Source organism: Rissa tridactyla, chromosome 13 (genome assembly GCF_028500815.1).
Source record: "Rissa tridactyla isolate bRisTri1 chromosome 13, bRisTri1.patW.cur.20221130, whole genome shotgun sequence".
Lineage (NCBI taxonomy): Eukaryota > Metazoa > Chordata > Aves > Charadriiformes > Laridae > Rissa > Rissa tridactyla.
In genome coordinates, this window is record NC_071478.1 from 4,466,273 (window position 1) to 4,485,334 (window position 19,062).

Here is a 19,062-nt window from a genome sequence, read left to right on the forward strand (position 1 = left end):
GGTTGATGTGGAGTCCTGGTTGGAAAACCTTCTGTGAGGGCTGGAGGAGCTGAGCGGGAGATGCAGCAGCTCGAGATGGGTGAGCTGGAGTTGCCCTCAGGAGATGGGGATGCTGCTGCAGCCAACGGCCCCGCAATGATGGAGGGGGAACCGGCCCATCTTGTCCAAGCACAGCCGTGCCAAGAGTTTCCCTCTGCAAGTGCAGAGGTTGCATAAGGAGCAAAGAGGTCTTTTTCCAAACAGTTCTTCTTGGCAGCTTTCGAACATGTTCCGGCTTCGCTGGAGCAAAGAAGAAACCCCAACTGGATCCTGTCTGTTCGGGGAAGGAGCACCAAGAGCTGAGCACAGCCCCGGGACCCAGGAGCTCCTGGCCTCCATCCCTTGCTAACGTACCCCGGCAGCATCATCGCCAAACACCTACTCCTCCTTCCAAGAAATCAACGGGGAGGAACGAACAAGGGTGTAAAAGCCGAGGTTTGCAGGCAGCGTGCTGAAATCACAGCATTTTCCTCTGCGGCAATGGGAGTCAAACTGCAGAAGCAGTTAAGAGGATTAGATATTTTTGATCATATTTGCAGCTGCACTAGCCATAACAGAGAGGAGAAATCTAAACGCTTCATCTTGGGAAGTGACTCCAAGGCTGGAAAGGAGCGTTCCCTCGGGACCCCACATCTGGGTTTGCGCTCATCGCCGGTGGTTTGACAGAGCTGTGAGGATTTGTCCTTCCTACAGCCCAAGTGGTGGCGTTTGGCTCCCTGGAAGACCCAGGCTCCTGTGGAAAACGCGCTGTGAGCCAGCCCGGATGCAGGGCTCCGAGCTGCAATAACGTCTCCAAAATGTCAGCTCCCACGCAGAAGGCCAACGTCTCCCAAGTGCCACAGCCTCAAGGAAGAACACGTTTGAAGCTCTGCCAGGTTCAGACCCAGATGTGAGAGGGGAGATCCCTCCCTGGACATCACTAAGAGGATTTCTTTACCCGTTGTCTTAGCACTGCGGTGCTTTAGCAAGGAAAACTAATTTCACTGTGTAGTTAAGTTTAAGCATTTCATTCTCACGTATTCAGTGCTGTTACTGGCCAAATAAAAATACCGGCCAAATAAAAATGCCCCACCGACGATGGAGGGGGGGCTGTTCCCTCTGAAGGAGGGATGTTCCCTCTGAACATCTCCCCCCGCGGAGACGCTGGAGATGTGCTGCCAGCACTGTAGTAGGAAGCTCCCCTGCTTTTCCCTAGGGACACCTCGGACGAGCCCTTGGCCCCCACCAGAGGCAGGATGGGCTGAGGAGGAGTATGGAATCCATTAAGCTTTTTTTTCCAATCTTAAATAAAAACGCGGCCTTGTAGCCAAGGAAGAAGACATCACTCCTTGATACACGTGCGTTTGCTGGAAGTGCTCAGCCCTGCTTGCGGAGGCCGGGGTGGCCGTGCGGAGGGGCGGCAGTCCTTTCTCCGTGGATGGAGGCTCGGATGATGCTCCTGGCTGGGGCACGGACGTTTCTCCTGAAGCCAAAATCCCAGATCTGAGCCCCAGGTGTAACGTGTCAGAGGAGGGGGAAAAAGTTCGGCATCTCGCTTCCAATGTGCCTGATGATTTTAGCACAGGGTCTTAGCAAACAAGGGAAAGAGTGCCAGAGGTAAAAAATCCAACCCTTTCCAAACGCGGTCATGTGGTAGTCATCTGCCAAAAACATAAAACAAGATCACAATCCTAAATTTGTCCTTTGAATGTACCTGTGCCTGTTCTGGAGTAGTTTCCTTCTAATCCCTGGGGATTAATACTGAAGCACATCGAAACATCTGAGGTGAAGGGGCACAGTGGAAATTCCTCGCGGGCTGGTAATAATAACCGAGAGCTGCTCCATGAAGCAAACCTGAGGCTGACTTGGTTTTTAATGGACATCTGTCTGTAGGGGGAAAAAAAAATGCCATGGCAACTGGCTTTCTCGTTGGCATGCCTGTCTCGGCGAAGGGACGGGGAGAGGGTGGGTAGCGGCAGGTCTGTGTGGCTGCGCTCGGGAAACATGGAAGGTAGAGCTCGAGGAGGCTGTGAGGCAAAGGTTGTTTATGCTCCGTGAGCACCAGATCTTGAGGGATTTAAGAGCTAAATCTTGGCATAACGATTGCTTTGTGTGCTGCCGCTGAGCAGGAGCTAGGCTGTGCTCCCCCCCCCACCACCTTTTTTTGTAAAAATGCAAAATCGAAAAGCAGAAAGTGCTTGGTGGAGGATTGCCTGGCAGTTTGCTGGGCAGAATTGGTGTCTCCCAGTTTGCAGCTCTGTCCCAAAACGATTGCTACGGAGCTGGAGCATCGCCGTACAGGTCCTGGAGCTTTGCCGCCTGAGGAAGGAAATGCCCCTATTTAGTGTCCGAGGCCACTGGAAACTGAGACCAAGGTTCATTAAAATGGTGGTTATAGGTAATAGGAGCCCTGGCACTTCTGTACCTCTCTCCTGAGCTCCGTGGACATCAGCATTTCCCTTCCTCTCCTGTTGCTTGCGGGAGAAGCGGGTGGCACGCATGGCTCAGCAGGCACGTCCATCACCCGCACCCTGCCTGAACTGAGCTGGAGGGGGCTGCTGGTGGGCTGGGAGAAACCAGGAAGAAATAGCCACAAAAAGGGACCAAGAGCAGCCCCGCTGAGGACTTGGGGGTGTTGGTGGATGAAAAGCTGGAAACGAGCTGACAATGTGCGCTGGCAGCCCAGAAAGCCAACCGTATGCTGGGCTGCATCCCCAGCAGCGTGGGCAGCAGGGCGAGGGGGGGGATTCTGCCCCTCTGCTCTGCTCGGGGGAGACCCCACCTGGAGTCCTGCATCCAGCTCTGGGGCCTCAGCACAGGAAAAACATGGAGCTGTTGGAGCAGGGCCAGAGGAGGTCACGGAGATGCTGGGAGGGCTGGAGCCCCTCTGCTGTGGGGACAGGCTGAGAGAGCTGGGGGGGTTCAGCCTGGAGAAGAGAAGGCTCCGGGGAGACCATATTGTGGCCTTCTAGTACTTGAAGGGGGCCTATAGGAAAGATGGGGACAGACTTTTTAGCAGGGCCTATTGCAATAGGACAAGGGGGAATGGCTTTAAACTAAAAGAGGGAAGATTTACACTAGATATAAGGAAGAAATTTTTTACAATGGAGGGTGGTGAATCACTGGCCCAGGTTGCCCAGAGAGGTGGTGGATGCCCCATCCCTGGAAACATTCAAGGTCAGGTTGTCGGGGCTCTGAGCAACCTGATCTAGTTGAAGATGTCCCTGCTCATTGCAGGCAGGTTGGACTAGATGGCCTTTGAATGTCCCTTCCCACCCAAACTATTCTGTGATTCTACGATAGAAGTGCAAGTGCGGATCAAAAACTGTATCTGATGGGAGCTGGTCTCTGCTTGGAACCGAGCTGTGAGTTCGAGGGGCTGCAGGCAATGAGAAGACACCAGGGGGGGAGGAAAGGCAGAGGTAGGCAGCAGTTGTCCTGCCTGCTCGGTTTGGAACCTGGGCTTTGGTTATGGTCCTTGTCATGTATGTATCTCCCTCTGTTTCGGCCAGTAGTGCGTTCATCAGTTAAAACTAACGTCAGCTTTGCTGACGAGCTAATATCATATCTCTCTGGGAAATGCTTCTCGTTTGTTAGAATACCTGATGTGTTTTCCTAATGTCTTTCCAAGTGTTCGGAGACCCCTGTGCCCATAGCACTGTTCACAAAGCTTTAGCCTCCAAGAACAGGGTTAGGGACAATGGGACTAAATAACAGAAATCTTCAGGGAAGAGAAAACACGTGTATAGAAATGCTCGGTTCTGTGAGCTTCTCGAGCAGCTGATTTTCGCTTAAAATAAATGCCGAGTGCCCGTGCCGGTTGTCCCTCCGAAGGCATGCGTGTTTCATCTTGTTGAATGCTGTTGAGGATCACCCTGGGTAGCTCAAGGAAGAGAGCACACCACCTAACAGCAGGTTAGATCAAGGAAATGTTACATCACGTAGCACTTCCTGGTAAATTATGATCTTATCAGACTCATTCATCTTCGTATGCAAATCCAGCCTGCACATGTAGTCACAAATCTGAATGAAAATAGTAGTCTTGAAAAAGAGCAGCTCTAATCTGGAACGTGGACAGAAAGCACAAAACAGAACATGATTCTCCCTTAGAAATTGTTGTAGCTTTTCTTTCTTAACCACAGAGGAAGTGATTCCGAATCCTGAACGTTTCTACAGCTAGACCACTGCATCGACTGCTGGCTGTCCTTTGTCACAACCTCATCTGCAGCCAAACTAGTAGCTATAATGGTAGGGAATAGCCAAAAAAAGGGAGAATGGAGAGAATCAAACTATAAAGTAATAAATACAGAATATTGGGAATGGTGGGCTATCAAAGAAGAACATGTGCAGGTAGAAGTAAAGGGAATGATGTGCCCTAATTGTCAGTATAATCCCATTACACTGGAAATTTGGGTAGTCCACTGTAGATGTGCGCTCACAACAGAAAGGTGAGGAGCAGCGTCTGTGCCCGCGGTCACTGAAAAAGCCAGCTGTTACTGGAAACCAACCCGCAGGTTCTCTGGTGGTCACTTCTGCCAGAGCTATTTGATATTGGGTCACTTCCATATTTACTTTAATGTGTTTTTTTTACGAAGATGCTCAACAAACAAAAAAGGGAGGGCACAACGACAGGCAAACAGAGCTTAACAAAACAAAGACTACATTGAAGGAGAAAACAAGTCAAACTGCAACTGCACTTGAGTCATTACTGCAGACATAAACACAAGTCTTATTCATACACTGCTTTCCAAGCATGTCATGCCACCCCAAAATATAATTTAGTATGTTGATATCATGTCTTGGAAACCGTCTCTGCCCGTGGAACTTATTTCTGTATCTTCGACATCTTTGAATATGAAGGGCTCCACCTTCGCCAGCAGGACCCCACAGCACGGCTGCCACTTCAAAATACTGAAGGCTCTTTAATAGTTCTTAACCTTTAGCCACAGAAATAGCGACTAATTGCTGTGCACTGTAAATATTCTTAGCTGAAAAAGCATTGAAGCAACGTCCTTTTAAAAAACCCCAGCTATTAAGTGACCTGGATACGTTCTACTCAGTCTCTTACCAGACTTCCTTGTGCTTTTTCTCGCTAACTTTCTTTTAAAATGCAAAGCGCACTGACGACACGTGCTGTCGAGTAAGTAATCTTTGCTGCCTGTAGCTTACTTGAGTTAGTTTCAAGTCATATTTTGGCTCTTCAAGTTCCTTCCCTGCTGCATTTCTCCTAGCGTGGTAGCACTTGGAGACCCTCCGCTTGAGGTCCAGTAGAACCAACCAAAAGATATAGAAAATGTACAAAACAGTATCCTAAAGGTCGGTTAAATGCAGGGGGGTTTTATGCTAGTGGATTTTACACGTGTATATATATATTTAAAGGTCTTTTCTTAGCTTCTCTTAGGTAATGTTAGTTATCCCATCACGTGCAGACAAACAGACTTCTGCTTTTACAGTAAATGGTCCTAAAATTTGTGCCAGTGGTAGCGTGATCCGCCTCCAGCTCCACGGCTGCTCGTGTCTCCTACAGAAACTCTTGGTCTGCAGAAATCCTCGGTATTGTTCCCTCTCGGTTCCGTGGCTGTGAAATAACAGAGTGTCTTGTGAGTCCACTGAAGTGATTGAAAAATGTATTTTCTTTAAAACCGCTGGCTCTGTCTAGGGCAAGTATTTTCAATGGAAAAATTCTTTGTGCTGAGCCCATTTTGGCTGGTATCTGTCATCTAGCTAATAACGCGTTAACCACAAGGTTATTTGGGCCTGTAAGGTAAAACAAAGCAAGCAGTTCAACAGTCAAAACTGTAGGGAAAAATGCTAATTTAAGAAAGCTGTTAAATATTTGTTATCTTTTTACCATTGTGTGTTGCCACCCACAACTCTTCCAACCGCATGGGGAACTGTTGCTTTACGAGCAAGGTGTATAAATAATGCCTGCCTAAAAGCACCGCTCCTTTTTATTACATTTGAATCCTGTGGGATTTCGAGAGCATTTCTATGAATAAACTCGGAGCATTTTGAGTAACCATGGCTATAAATCAATTTAGCTCTTGGTTTTCATGTTACATCTGCTCTTACTAATCCTAGATGTACATGGATTTTTTTTTTTTTTTTTTTTAACAGGACAGACCAGACTTTATTTTCATGTATTGGTACCAGTCGGGGAAACCACTGCTCTGCATAAGGCAGGTACCAAGTCGCTGCACCTTAAATTTCTGCAGGAAGCCCGGTGATGGTGGATGGGGAACAGCACAGAGCAATGGGGAAACTGGCATCTTGGGCTTAAATATCCTCTGTCTGTCAGCGCAACGCAAAACTTAATTTCTCTGGACTGCGGCGATTTCTGGGGGGTGGGGAAGCAAACCCAGAAATCCGTAATACTGAGGGGTTGCCAGCAAGGGATGTGGCAATCCCTTCAGCCCCATCTTGCTTTCCTGCAGCTGGCTCCACGAGCAGGAGGGCGATGGGATGTGTTCAGTGGCGATAATTCGGTATCTCTGTGGTTAAAAGGCAGGAGCCGGTCTGCGGCTTTGCCAGCGAGGGCGGGGGGGGGCTGGGGTTCTCCATTTCGCCTTTCACAGCTACTCGGTGGCTCGGCCATTTTCCGCCCCCCCCCCCCCGAATTTTGTTGTCTCTCCATGACCGCTTTCTTTTAAACGATGCGCTGCCGGGCCCAACCCGCCGCCTTCCCGCTCCTGCTCGATGGCGGCCCGGCGGGGGGAGGGCGGGCGGGGCCAGCCCCAGCCAGGCCTCAGCCTGCTGGCCGACCCGGAGCGGAGGCCGCAACCCAGGCCCCTGCGCAGCCGGGCGAGGGGGAGCGCTCCCCACAGGGGCCGAGGCCTGCGGGGCCGCCCTCCCTCCTTCCTTCCTTCCCCCTCTCTCCGTCCCCGCCCGCAGCGCTCGCCGGAGGTGTCCGCCCGGCTGGCACCGGCTCGGGTTTGCCCGTGCGGCTACCGCGGGCTGTGAGGGCTGGGGGAGCTGCGCCCGTGGCGGCCTCACGGCACCGCCGGTCCCAGCCCGTCCCCTCAGCGGGGCCGGGGCTGCGGCGGCAGCCGCCGCCGTCCCGCGCCGCCGCCTCACGTGTCCCCCTCCCCTCTCCGCCTCCCGCCTCCGCCCCTTCACCTGCCGCAGCACCGCCGCGGCGCCCTCCGACTTCCCGTAAAGAGTCCGCCCCCCTCGCCCGCTCCGCCACCGCCGCCCCGCCGCTCCCCCCGCCCCGCCGCCACCCCGCTGCCGCCGCGGGGGTACCCGAGAGGCGGCGGGGGTGACCGCCGAGCCCCTTCGCTCGCCGTTCCCTTCACCCGCCGGCCCGGTCCGGCCTTCCCCCCTCCTTCTCCCCCCTCCCTCAGGCGGATCCCTCCGCGTCGCGCTCCGCTCCCTCCGCCCCGCTCGCACTGTTTGGGAGCAACCGGCCGAGCCAGCGGCGCCCCGGCCCCGCCAGCGCAGCGAGGCCCCGCGGACCCGGCCCTCGCCCAGTCCCGGCGCGCACCCCCGGTCCCTCTTCCCCTCTCGTCATGTCTCTCAAGCAAACGGCAGCGGCGGCGCAGGCCGCCGGCAACAACCGCAAGCCCCCCGGCGGCGGCGGCCCCGGCCTCCCGTCAGCCGCGGGCGGCGGGAGGCAGAACATGGGCAGGTGGGTGCGTGGCGGCGGCGGGCGCGGCCGCGGCCCCGGCCCCGCCGCGGAGAGCCCGGCGCGGGCGTCGCTCCCCCTCCCCCGCCGCCTCCTTCCCCCCCCCCCCCCCCTTTTCCCCTGCACCGGCCTCCATGGGCGGCGGCGGCGGCGCGGCCGGGAGGGGGAGCGGGGCCTGCTGCATGGCGGGGGGACGCGGCCCGGCCCGGCCCGGCGCGGGGGGCTCCGCCCGGCGGGGCGGGAGCCGGGCATGGCGGCGGGCGGGGCGGACGCAGGCCCGGCGAGGGGCCCGCCGGTTCCGCAGTGCCGCCGGGGCGAGGCCGCGAGGCCAGGCCGCGGCCCGGGTGCCCTTCAGGCGGCCCGGGGGGACGGCGGAGGGCACGGCGGGACCTCCATTTTTCCGCGGCGGGCGAAGCCCCCCGCGGCCTGGCGGGGCCTGCGGTGGGGGGCGAGGGGCGGCCGCTTCCCCCGGGCCAACGTGACCCGCCTGCTGAGGAGGCGGTGGCGGGGGGAGGCGAGGGGCGGCGGGGGCGAGGCGCCGTAGCCGGCGGCCGCACGTGCGCGGGGGGACGGCGGCGGGAAGGTGCCGGCCGCGATGGCGGCGGGTTCGGGGCCGGGGGGCGGCGGGGCCGTCCCGGGCGGGGGAGGGGGCAGCGCTCCTGCCTGGTGCAGGCCCGCCTGCGGTGGAGCGCAGTCAGCGTAATCGGCTTGATTTTTATTTATTTTAAAAATATATGTATTATTATCGTTATTATTATTTAAATCGCAATAAAACTCTCGCGGGAAGGGAGGCCGCGGGAGCGCCAGTTGGCCTTGGCGGTGAATGGTAGTTCCGAGCACGGCTTCGCTGCTTCAGAGCTCGGGGGGGCGAGGAGTCGGGGTTCTGCCGCAGCCTGGGGTCCCCCTCCCCGTGTCCCTCCCCCGTGTCCCCCCCTCCGGTTCCCCATGTCCCCACCCCCCTCCCCACACACGCTGCAGAGGCCCTGGTGCCTCACACTGCTTCTGGAAGACTGATCCTGCTCCTGCTCAAAGAGCTTTAGCTATAAAAATTCACACGTATTTAAGGGAGAGGAGGGTGAAAAAAAAAAAAATACACTTACTAGTCTTGTGAATTTTTCCAGTTCTTTGGGGCTCATAACAAACAATCAGAGCAGGATGGTAACAATTTTGAAGGTCATAGTCACTCACAGCAGTTTCATTTCAAGTTTTATTCATCTTGCTCTTTAACTTGACTTTTTATCCTTCCTTAGTTTTGTGCATTTGGCAATAAAACAGAATTTACAGTGGTCCCATTGTTGGACCTCGCTGGAAATAGGGTTTTACTTTGTTACCAGTCTGTGGAGCTGGAAGCGGAAAAGCTTTGGTAGGGTTGAAAAGCACAAAGTGAGCTTAAATAACAACAATAATACCTCAATACTACATTGAAATAGTTTAATAGTTTTTACATATGGCTGTCGAGATGGAACATGATGTTTACTGTGCTTTGCTAAACAGTTATCCCTGCCAACACACAGTGGCACCGTAGAGGTTAACGTGAAGGGCAACAAAACCTAGAGCTGCCTTTTTTTTTTTTTTTTTTTAAATTCAGTATGATCGTGAGCACTTCTCTCCGTAGATTAGGGGATCTGAGCTTCAATTCCTCTCTCAAGTTTTAAGATTAAAGCCCCTGGGTTTCTCCTACCAGTGTTGCCTTTCTAGTTTTGTTGGATAAATTCCACTTCACAAGTCCTTAGGAAGTTCTGGTAGGGCTGCAAAACAACCGGCGTGCTCCCTCAGAGGTGTTCATGCTCTCTTTTTTTGTTAATCACATTTTCAAGTTATTTCTGAATGAAAGGTCTGCAAAATCACAGTCCCTAGGCTAATGGAGCCCCGTGGAACACCTTCAGAGAACTCCTATTGCTGTCCTAAAGAAAAGTCTTGTCTTTTGGGAGTGCAGATTCAAAGATGGTTCATGTTGCAAACCTGTTCATGTAAATTAAAAGCTAAGTGGCTTTTCTGTTTGAAAAATCCAATTTTGTTTTAGCTGGCCTGCATTTTGGTTTCAGTTTGAAGCATTATATTAAACAGGAACGTAAACATCTCCAGTTTATGACAAGCTTTCTTCCTGCAGCTCATTTCCCTGCAGTACTAGCATTCTCTTTCTTATCTTCTTGAGATGCAAAAGAATGTTACGTTTCATGGCTAAGTTGCTCTTAAAGGCTTAGATTTGGATAGAAGTCTCATTGATGGTTAACTGTCTTGGACCTAATTTTCTGCTGTGTGTTTATTACTGTAAGACTTAATTGGGCTGAGCACCTGGTCCTTCTACATCTGGTAATGAGCAGAGGGTCAGCTTTGCTCACTACCTTTGTTTCCGTGGTTTCATAATGATGGATAGATGCATTTCATATTAGAAAAGGTAAAATCTTGTGTGAAAAAAGAAGACATTCCCATATTTGTCTTCATGATATTAATTTATTTTATGTAAGGAGAAAAATCACAAATTAAGGTATCTTTAAAGATGTTCAAGAAAAACAATAAGGATTAATACCTTTTTTATAAAGAGGCACTAAGTGAAATGCTATGTTTGTTTAATAGCAACTGCATGTGCAATATGGCAGATGGGAAATGGGGCTGTAGGGGGATGCCAATAGCATGTTGAAGTGTAACTGGAAAAAACGTAGACCTCATACACAAACCTGCTCTGATGTGTTAGTCAAAACATTATCTAATATCTACTTTTTGTGGTTTAGCTCAGTTTTGCCCTTATGCAAGCACAGGAAGGTTAGCTGTCCTGTGATTGAAAGTGGCATCTGTCCTCCCAGCATTCTTTCAAGCCCTGCATCCTTTTTTGTTATCAATTTTTCCCCATTATTATTTTACCTGAAGGCAAAACACCTCAGACTCAAGTCTTGGATGGTTACATGTCTAGTTACAATTGTGACAGAAGGTCTTTTTCCTTTTTATTTGGTAACTTTTTTGCCTAACTGGGCTTGGGAGTCCTTTAAGAATACTGTAAGTTACTGTCTTTTATAAATGGCTTTGCCCATTGAAGAGTTAAAATTGAAATGATCCCATGCTGCGTAGCTTGCTTTTGAGATTTAACACTTCTTGCCTACTCTTCTCCTTTTTCCTTGACATCCTTTTTTATTAGTCTAACTAAAGGCTTAAGTAAAGGGCAGGAGAGAGGTGTCCATTCTGTTCAGACAGCAGTAATTGGGAATGTCGAGTGCTGAGGCGCTCTGATATAATGGAAGTGGCTGTTCTGGAGGTTTGATCACATGTGCCATTCAGAGTTTTTCTAGTTTGTTCTAACATCTTTGTGTGTGTCAGTTTTAATGCAACCGTGCTAAACTGCTGAGCAAAATGAATGGATAACTGCAGGTCTCTCTCCTTATCGCTCTTAATGCACTCTAGTATGAGATTATATACCTGCTTTTGATTAAGTTTTAATTTAACAGCTGATTCATGGCAGTGTACATGGAGAAGATTCTTCAATGACTAAGTCCATCCACAGGCTACGGATGTGCACTGGGTCAGAGTTGCGTCATGTTACTTACCTCTTGGGACTCTACAGAGGTTGTCATCTTGTAAAGAGACAGGAGTTGACATTATTCATACCAGTATTGGGGAAAAACTACAGAAAACAATGCTGCAGGACTTCTTGTATAATCTTAATTTGACAGTTTCAGTTCATTTGATTTATACAGACAAATACTGCACTTAAATGAAACTTTGTACTTCCGATTTCTCCCTTAGAAGAAAGCTTTACCAGCTCTCTGCACTTGCAATGAAAGTTCTTTAGAGTATCCTGTAAATTTGTTTTCAAAGCTGTACTAATGTCAGCCAGTGCTCCAGAAACATCTGTTCACTCTGTTAAAGTCTTTATAATTGCACTTCTGCTCTAGACATTGATTGCAGTATGGTTGCATTTGTTCCTTAGTCTCAAAGTGAAGATGCTGCTGGAGAGAAAACCCGAGACTTACTTTCACATCCTGGAAGGACTCGTGTCCCTTGCGTTAGTTTTCACTTAACTGGAAAAATATAAATGCGTGACCTTGTTTTTCTTATACAAACGCTCTACTTGGCATGTAAACATTAGGGTGGGAGGTGAGGGATGCTGAGGAATATGATAGTAAGTGCTCATAAAAATAGAAAAAAATTTGCAAGTTGCTGCTGGGGAAAAATGTTTATTGTGCAGCATTTGGGATTAAGCCCTTACGGAGACTTTCACTCTTAAGGTGTAACTCTGCCTGCGATGAGGTGGCTACTAAGTTTAATTGCTTGGTCGTTACTTTGGTGCAGCATTTTTCTGACTTGTGGCTTTGCTACCCCAAAGCAAAGGGTTTACAAGTTGGATTTGCCAAGCTGCTGTGCCTTCTTCCAGGCTTACCTTTAACCACATTTCTGCAATACAAAAATGTATTTTTTTTTTAATTTACTGTACTTACTGTAATCAAGATGTGGTTTTAGGTAGCAGTGCCAAATTGCTACTGACCATTCTAGTTTCCCTCACCCCCATTTCTTAGCGTTACTCTCCTGTTTTAAATCTTGGTAAATTTCTGGCAAAGACCATCTACTTCCTGCTTTTGTAAAGGTCCTAGTTTTCTTCATATGATGCATCAAAGATGTGTGAAAGGGTAGTATGAACTTGATTCTTCGCCCGTTGGAATATAAATCTCAAGTTGATGGCCTTGGTTTTAGCTGAAGATTCACACAGTTTTGATTGAATTGTAGCATTGGCAGAATTGGTGAATGTCTCTTTTTTTCATCTTGGTGAACGTCTTTGCTTTTTTCTAATGGTTTGTGTTTAACAGTTGTAGCTGGAAAACAAGAGGTCAGGTCTCTAAAGAATAGATCAGAATAGTATATAGAATTTCTTTATTCTTGGTCTGATGTAGAAGTTAGGACCTCTTGCCAATGTGTATGTACACAATCAGGTTGTTTCTTGAAGAAATGTGGGTAGGAACAGTAATTTTGGAAATGTGGTAGGAGATGGAACATCTAAAACACTTACGTTGGTGCTTAAAGGGAATACTCCAAACTTTCTGACCAGTCTAGCAACCCAATTATTTAAGTTCTAAGAATACTTGTCACTAAAAATGGGAGTGCTTTCTATTTCAAAGACAGCAAACTCTTTCACTTTTGACCATTTCTATAGCTGATGTAGGAAGGAATATCTTCTAAAATCTTTGAGACCAACAGAGGGAACTGACTTTGGCCATGTTCTTTGAAAGACCATGTTGTTGACACTGTTGCTTGTAATAAAAGGAAAAATCCGAACTGGACTGTACCTCTCTTTCATTTGGGTATTTCACATCTGTGAAATGACTTTCAGAAGGAAGAGGATCATTTTTCTGAATATTATGCAAAAATTATGTTCCAGGGTCATGGAGGACTCACTGTGCTGTAGGTAGCCACTTGCTAAATGGCAGGCTTAGTGAATGGTGAGACTCCTTGTCTTCTTGTGGTGCTGCCGTATGGAAAGTTAAGGCTGATAGGTAATTAAATAAAGGCTATTTGCAGTAGGGTTTTTTCGTGAGATTAGTACTCTGCAAGTATTCTGAAAATGTCAGCTAGACATCTGAAATCTGCAGTTATTGCCAATCGGCAAATGTCATCAGCATGCGTGACGCTGTATGAGGCCACATTTCTGTTTCAGAACTTGTTTTCTTAAACGAGTCAGGTGATAGTTTAGTGGTTTTTCATTTTTTCCTCATTAAGGCCTTTCATGGTTCTCTGATGGACTTGCTTAATTCTGCAGAATTTATTGGAGGGATATTTATGTTCATTGGGAGAAGTTCCTTTGATTTCTTGACTAACTGAAGAGCCCTATTTATAAGGACATGTTGTTTTGAGAGCAAGGTTGTATTCAACGTCAGCATAGTGTTTTCAAAAGCAATTGAATGCAGTTGGCATTCAGTTAGATTTCAATGGATATTTTGAAACGTAGACATGATTCTTTGGCTCTCTAATTCAATGGTTGTGCATCTGTAAGGTGGGTCTATTTAAAAAAATTGACTTTTTAAAAATAAAACAGAAGGCTTAATTTTGCCTCCCATTACAGTGTGCACTCCTGAAGTTGTGATACAAATCTAAATCACTGTGAGAAATATTTAAAGCAAGGACGTAACTTTGAAATAAGGCATGCCAGTGAAGTTGAAGAATTGTGGCTGTTGTGGACTTTCTGGCTGCAGGGGTGCTGCTGGGACTGCAAGAACTGAGGTGGAGGGCACAGAGTGTTACATAGCAGTTTGCAAGATATTTAAGAGCGTACAGGTTAATTTAAAAGCTTTTTGAAGTGTCCTGAGTGCTACACATTGACAGATTTGCATTAAAAGTAGTTAATGTTTTTGAGGGGATGGACAGACTTAATTAGTTTCACTTACTGGATTGTGATGGTAGTTACAAGCAAGCTCTGTAGGCAGGGCCTGACAATGAGGGCTCCTCTGTAGCTTGCAGAATGGGTCAGTTATTTGGGTGGCCCTTAATCAGAGGGACGGTGATGATACACTGAGTGTTTCGTCTTAGGGAAGGGACTCTGTGCTAAGTAGGGATTGGGCCTGAAAGTGGTTTTTGGTTTTGGAATTTGCTTTACTTACAGGATTCTGCTTAAAAGGTAGTATGTTTGGATTTTTATAATGACATCGGCTTAGTATTTTCTTCATTTTATCCTTTAATGTATTGTAGGTAACTCTCTTGCCTACTAACCAATGTTTCTTGCTTGAAGGTCAGTAGTTTGGAGGGTAAATGCTGTGGGTTCTGTAGTTGTCTGATCCCACTCTCGACACTAAATTAAGGTGGGGTTTTGAATTCCTACTTGTTAAGAAATTAACCAGTTTCAGCAATTCTTGTAATCATATCCCATGTATATCTTTAATTTCAGAGGTCGCAGCAGTGGCAAAGGACCGCCTCAGCCTACGGTAAGTATGTTTTTTTTCGTCATTGTACCACTTCTAGATACGAGGAAACAATTTACATACAGTGAACTCAAGTATCAATGTAAGAATAGCAGATACTGGAATATTCTCTCAATTTTTTCCTTTGGATACCATGATGAATATTTTAGGCTGAGATATACTTTTCTGAAGATGTAGCATCTCACATTCATTTAAGTCTCCTGGGAGGGTGAAGAGGGGAAGGGTCAGTTAAACTTTTGACTAAATTAATATAAATCTTCTGCATTTTCTTGCAATTACAGTTGTAGATAAGATTTAACTTAACGCAATGCTTTTGAATTAGTTCGTATCTGAAGACTCTTAACATTGGCTTCTCCCTTAAACAGATGACAGTAAGACAGCATTCAATTAAATAAAAATAGCAATTTTGTTTAGCTTTACTATAAAATAGCTAACCCAGTGTTATCAGTAACCTGAATGTGCAGCTTTAGTTATTATCGAGGCTATATATTGTTGTAGTATAGGTGTGGATTGACTTGTAGAACATAATTTTATCAAAGCTAACAACGTGGGTCTCAATTTAAAGAGTGAATCTTTGAACTGCACTAATCAAATATTTGCTAATTTGTTATTGGCCTGATTTTCAAGGATAACTAATTTTGGGGAATGGGGCAGAAGTAGGAAGGTTTAAAAGGACTACAGTTTACTTATATAAATGTTTGTTGAAGATACCGAGACTCTTCAGTAGAAATAAAGAAGCTTTGAGGAAGAGTGGTGAAAAAGGTCATATGCAAACACTAATCATCCTAAAAATGTTAGTTTTTACGTCCTCCATACTGAGTGTTGAGCATAGGAACGTCCTTAAACGTGCCTTTTTAGGCCAGGGAGCATGGTTAACATGCAGGAGTAAGTGAATTAAGTAGCTGACAGTTTAAAAGATATGTTGTCAGTTAAAAAGCTCAAAATATGGTGAAGTCCTTGCATGTTTCAGCATCTATTGTTTCACAAGCGTGAAGTTGACAAGGAGAAATACCAGATTTTGCAACAAAACACAGACATCTGTGCCACTTCATGTGTGCTTATGTGAGCGTGTTATCTGGAACCTGGGTGATACTAGGTCAGCTCTCCTCGATAGGATCTTGGTTCTGATACTGCAGTGAAGTACTTTTGACTAATTTTATGACAGGTTTTGTAGCTCTCTGGCGTTCTGTGGTTCGATGACTTTAGCTTCTGTTAATGCACGTAGTCAGGTCTGTTAGATGAAAAGATGTAGTTCAGCAGGCCCTGAAAGCACCTTTTTACTTCTACAGCAGTTGGAGTACCTTATCCTCTTGATGGTTCTTAAACCAGAGAGGGGTGTTAGCAGAGCTTTTCCAGTTAGGAGTCTGTGCATACAACCTTCACCCAACCAGCAAGAGAATGTCCTTACTGAGTGACACTAGGGACACTCCGTAATGTTTGTCTTGTTTAAAAGGCAGTTCCGATCTTTTAACTGATCAGAAAAAGGGGTTAAGGGTCCTCTGGAAATCTCATCTGACCTAAGTTCTATGTGTGTTGACTGAGTAAGGTTTTTGGATCAGTGTTTCGAGGAACTAGTATGTGCTGATGAAAGCCTGCGTTATTTTTGGGAGCATTGACTTTTTGAATTGTTAGAAGCGTTTCTCCTATATTCATGACAGTGTCTTTTTTATTTTTCAGATTTCTTTTGATGGCATCTATGCAAACATGAGAATGGTTCACATACTTACGTCAGTTGTTGTAAGTCTTCGTATTTGGAAGGAGGGTAAACAGTTTCTATAGTGACATAGAATTGTTAACTAGTCCACTAATTGCAATATAATGGAGTGAATATTAAACTTTAACGGTAGGCATCTTGCCCAAGATTGGACTTCAGAGAATCACAGTATTAGCCATTCTGTATTTTCGGCTTGGAAAGGCTCAAATACAATTTGCAGAGGTAGGGCAAATTCCTTACATACACTGGTCTTACTTTGAATTTTCTGTCTTTAGAGAGGTTATGGATAAATAAAATGAGTCTTTGTACAGGGAATGGAAGCCTCTCTCCCCCAAATTTTAAGGGAAGTCCTGAGATGCCAAAATGAAGTAATAGAGACCGTCCCACATCTGCTAGAGTCCAGGATAAGCCTTCATCCTTATTTGTACCAACACATACACAGATTTTGTTTTTGCACAAGGACTTGTTTGTATGCATAACTGGTCAAGAGTCTTGTGAGTACCAAATATGCTTCTGTGAGTATCTTTAAATCCCTTCAGAACAAATTTTGGTACACACCCAGCTGTTTGCATCTGCTGAACACAGTGGTGTATTTATAAATGGGCAAATACTCAATGAGTAGATTTGACTAAAAACTGAGCTGTATTTTGACACATTGTACTTACGTAAAAGATATATCTTTGAGAAAATCACTCAAATGTCATTTGTCAGGCTGGTAGAAAGCTGTATTTTCATTTTTCTTGCATTTTAGGGATCCAAATGTGAAGTACAGGTGAAAAATGGTGGTATATATGAAGGAGTTTTTAAAACCTACAGTCCTAAGGTAATTTTTTTCATTTTGGCTGTTCTCTATTTTAAAATATCTTGATACTGAATAACCAATGTTTGATTAAAATCTGGATATGTATTATGAATTATTTTGACTATTCCTGTCTAGGTTTACACAAGCAGATTCATTTTTGCAAACTATTGTAAATGTCTGTTTTTTGTAAGTACGTGAAGTTATGGAGTAGCTTATTCTGCATTAAGGTAGCGTATTCTTTTTATATCTCTAATAGTGTGATTTAGTGCTTGATGCTGCTCATCGGAAAACTGCAGAATCCAGTTTGGGGCCAAAACGCGAAGACATACTAGAGAGTATCTTGTTCAAGTCTTCAGATTTTGTTATGGTGCATTTTAAGGATATGGATACCAATTATGCGAGAAGAGGTATACTTGTTTTTAAAGTTTTCTATGTCTTAAGATTGTTAAGTCAAGATTTTCAAAGTAAATGTTTTAGAATCCAAAACCTGAAGTTCACATTTAGACTGTTAATTCTTAATGAGCATGGAGAATCCAAATACCCTGTTAAAGTCAATGGAAAGAGCAGGTGCTCAGTACCTCCCAAAATTAGTAATTTATCAAAAAATGGATTGCAGAACCTCTGTGAGGGCGCACCGCTTTGAACGGCTGTTCTAGGTGTCCGGAAAGCAAATCCTTAGTGGTGGTATAAAACATTTTACAGAATTTTGTGGGAGATTTTTTTTTTTTGTAATTGTCTTTCTAAATTAGTCTATTAAATGTTATATGAGAAGCTATGAATACACACATGCTTTATAAAAAAGTTATTGTTCAGAGTTGGTATATATATGAAGTCTATATTTAGTTAAGTAACTTGTCTCTAAACATGCATTCATATAAATACTCTAAAAATAGTACTGCAAACAGCTAAAAATTCTTTAGGAAAATCCACTATTTGTGTTTTTAATTTCTGCTTTACTCCTTGTAGATCTATAGGTAAGGCTCTCCAAAATACAGAACAACTTAGGTGTCAGGCAAGTGGTCTTAAAATCTTGAAGACATGACTTCAAACTGTCAGAATTAAACTATTTTACAGGCAGTCTTCGTAGTTTTTCGTTTTAATGTCTAATCTTCAAGACCCTAATTATTTTTCTGGAACCTAAAAGGCTCATAAGTCAAGACAGCTCTAGTTCCTCTGCAGATTTTTTTTTTTTTATTGTTAGTATTTTTTGGGTGGCAAATCTCAAGGGTTTTCATACTTAGGTTCCTGACTTGCTGGAGTTTTTAAGGATTTTTAAGGATATTTAAGGAATAAAAGTGAATACATAGCTTTCTGTGCCACAGAGCGAAATTGCATATGTGTACCGTTTCCAGGTTGATCAATGACAGTCACTGGGAGCTGTGATTATTATAACGCACGTGCTTTATTCCCATGTAGCGGTGACTTAGAGATGCGTAGGGGCTGGTGGACATTTAATGAGCTCTTTCTCTCTTCACCTTGTGTTTGTACGTGCATATGTTCTTGCCTGATTTAAAGCTGAGGAATGAGAGGCTTGTTGTTTCAAGGAATTTGCTTTTCCCAGAAGAAGATGCATAATGTCAGAGCGAATGTAGCATTGAAATGCAGATAAGTTCCAGGTTCTGGTTGGGACTTTGAATTTAAATTACACGAGAATTGTTTTATAATGGGTCTGCTATGAACGTCACTTCAATGTAAATGCAAACTGGGGCCTCCATTACCCAATCTTTAAAGATTTTGAGCAGACAGGATGAAGAATATACTACTACTTCTAGGAATAATTACTCAATGGAAGTCTTCTAGAAGAAAATTACTGCTTCAGGTTGAACAGTCTCTCGGTTCGCTTTATTAGGTGGAATGTCTTCGAAGCTAAATCTCTTAAGTAGCTGGAGAGGAGAGCCGAAATAAAGCTGTAGAGACTTGGAGCAAGATAAACTGGAAGGCTGCAAAATTTGATAACTTGTAGTGGGTAAATTAATCTGCTTTCCATTTTGTCTCAAAAATGTAA

The 19,062-nt window shown here is 45.8% G+C and overlaps 1 protein-coding gene across 15 annotated transcripts in view; it reads left to right on the forward strand.

Annotated features, from left to right (window-relative positions):
- Window positions 1–7,355: 7,355 nt before the first annotated feature.
- The window catches only part of ATXN2 (ataxin 2), a 52,456-nt gene continuing 40,749 nt past the window's right edge, over window positions 7,356–19,062 (forward strand). For 2 of the 15 annotated variants that reach the window (XM_054219686.1, XM_054219691.1), the window contains exons 1-5: window positions 7,359–7,645; window positions 14,508–14,544; window positions 16,219–16,278; window positions 17,007–17,078; window positions 17,314–17,464. In XM_054219686.1, coding sequence (XP_054075661.1) covers window positions 7,527–7,645; window positions 14,508–14,544; window positions 16,219–16,278; window positions 17,007–17,078; window positions 17,314–17,464 — 439 coding nt within the window. In that variant the 5' untranslated portion in view covers window positions 7,359–7,526. Of the gene's footprint in view, window positions 7,646–14,507; window positions 14,545–16,218; window positions 16,279–17,006; window positions 17,079–17,313; window positions 17,465–19,062 lie in introns of all 15 variants that reach the window. The other 13 variants (XM_054219678.1, XM_054219690.1, XM_054219680.1 and 10 more) reach the window with 9 other exon arrangements.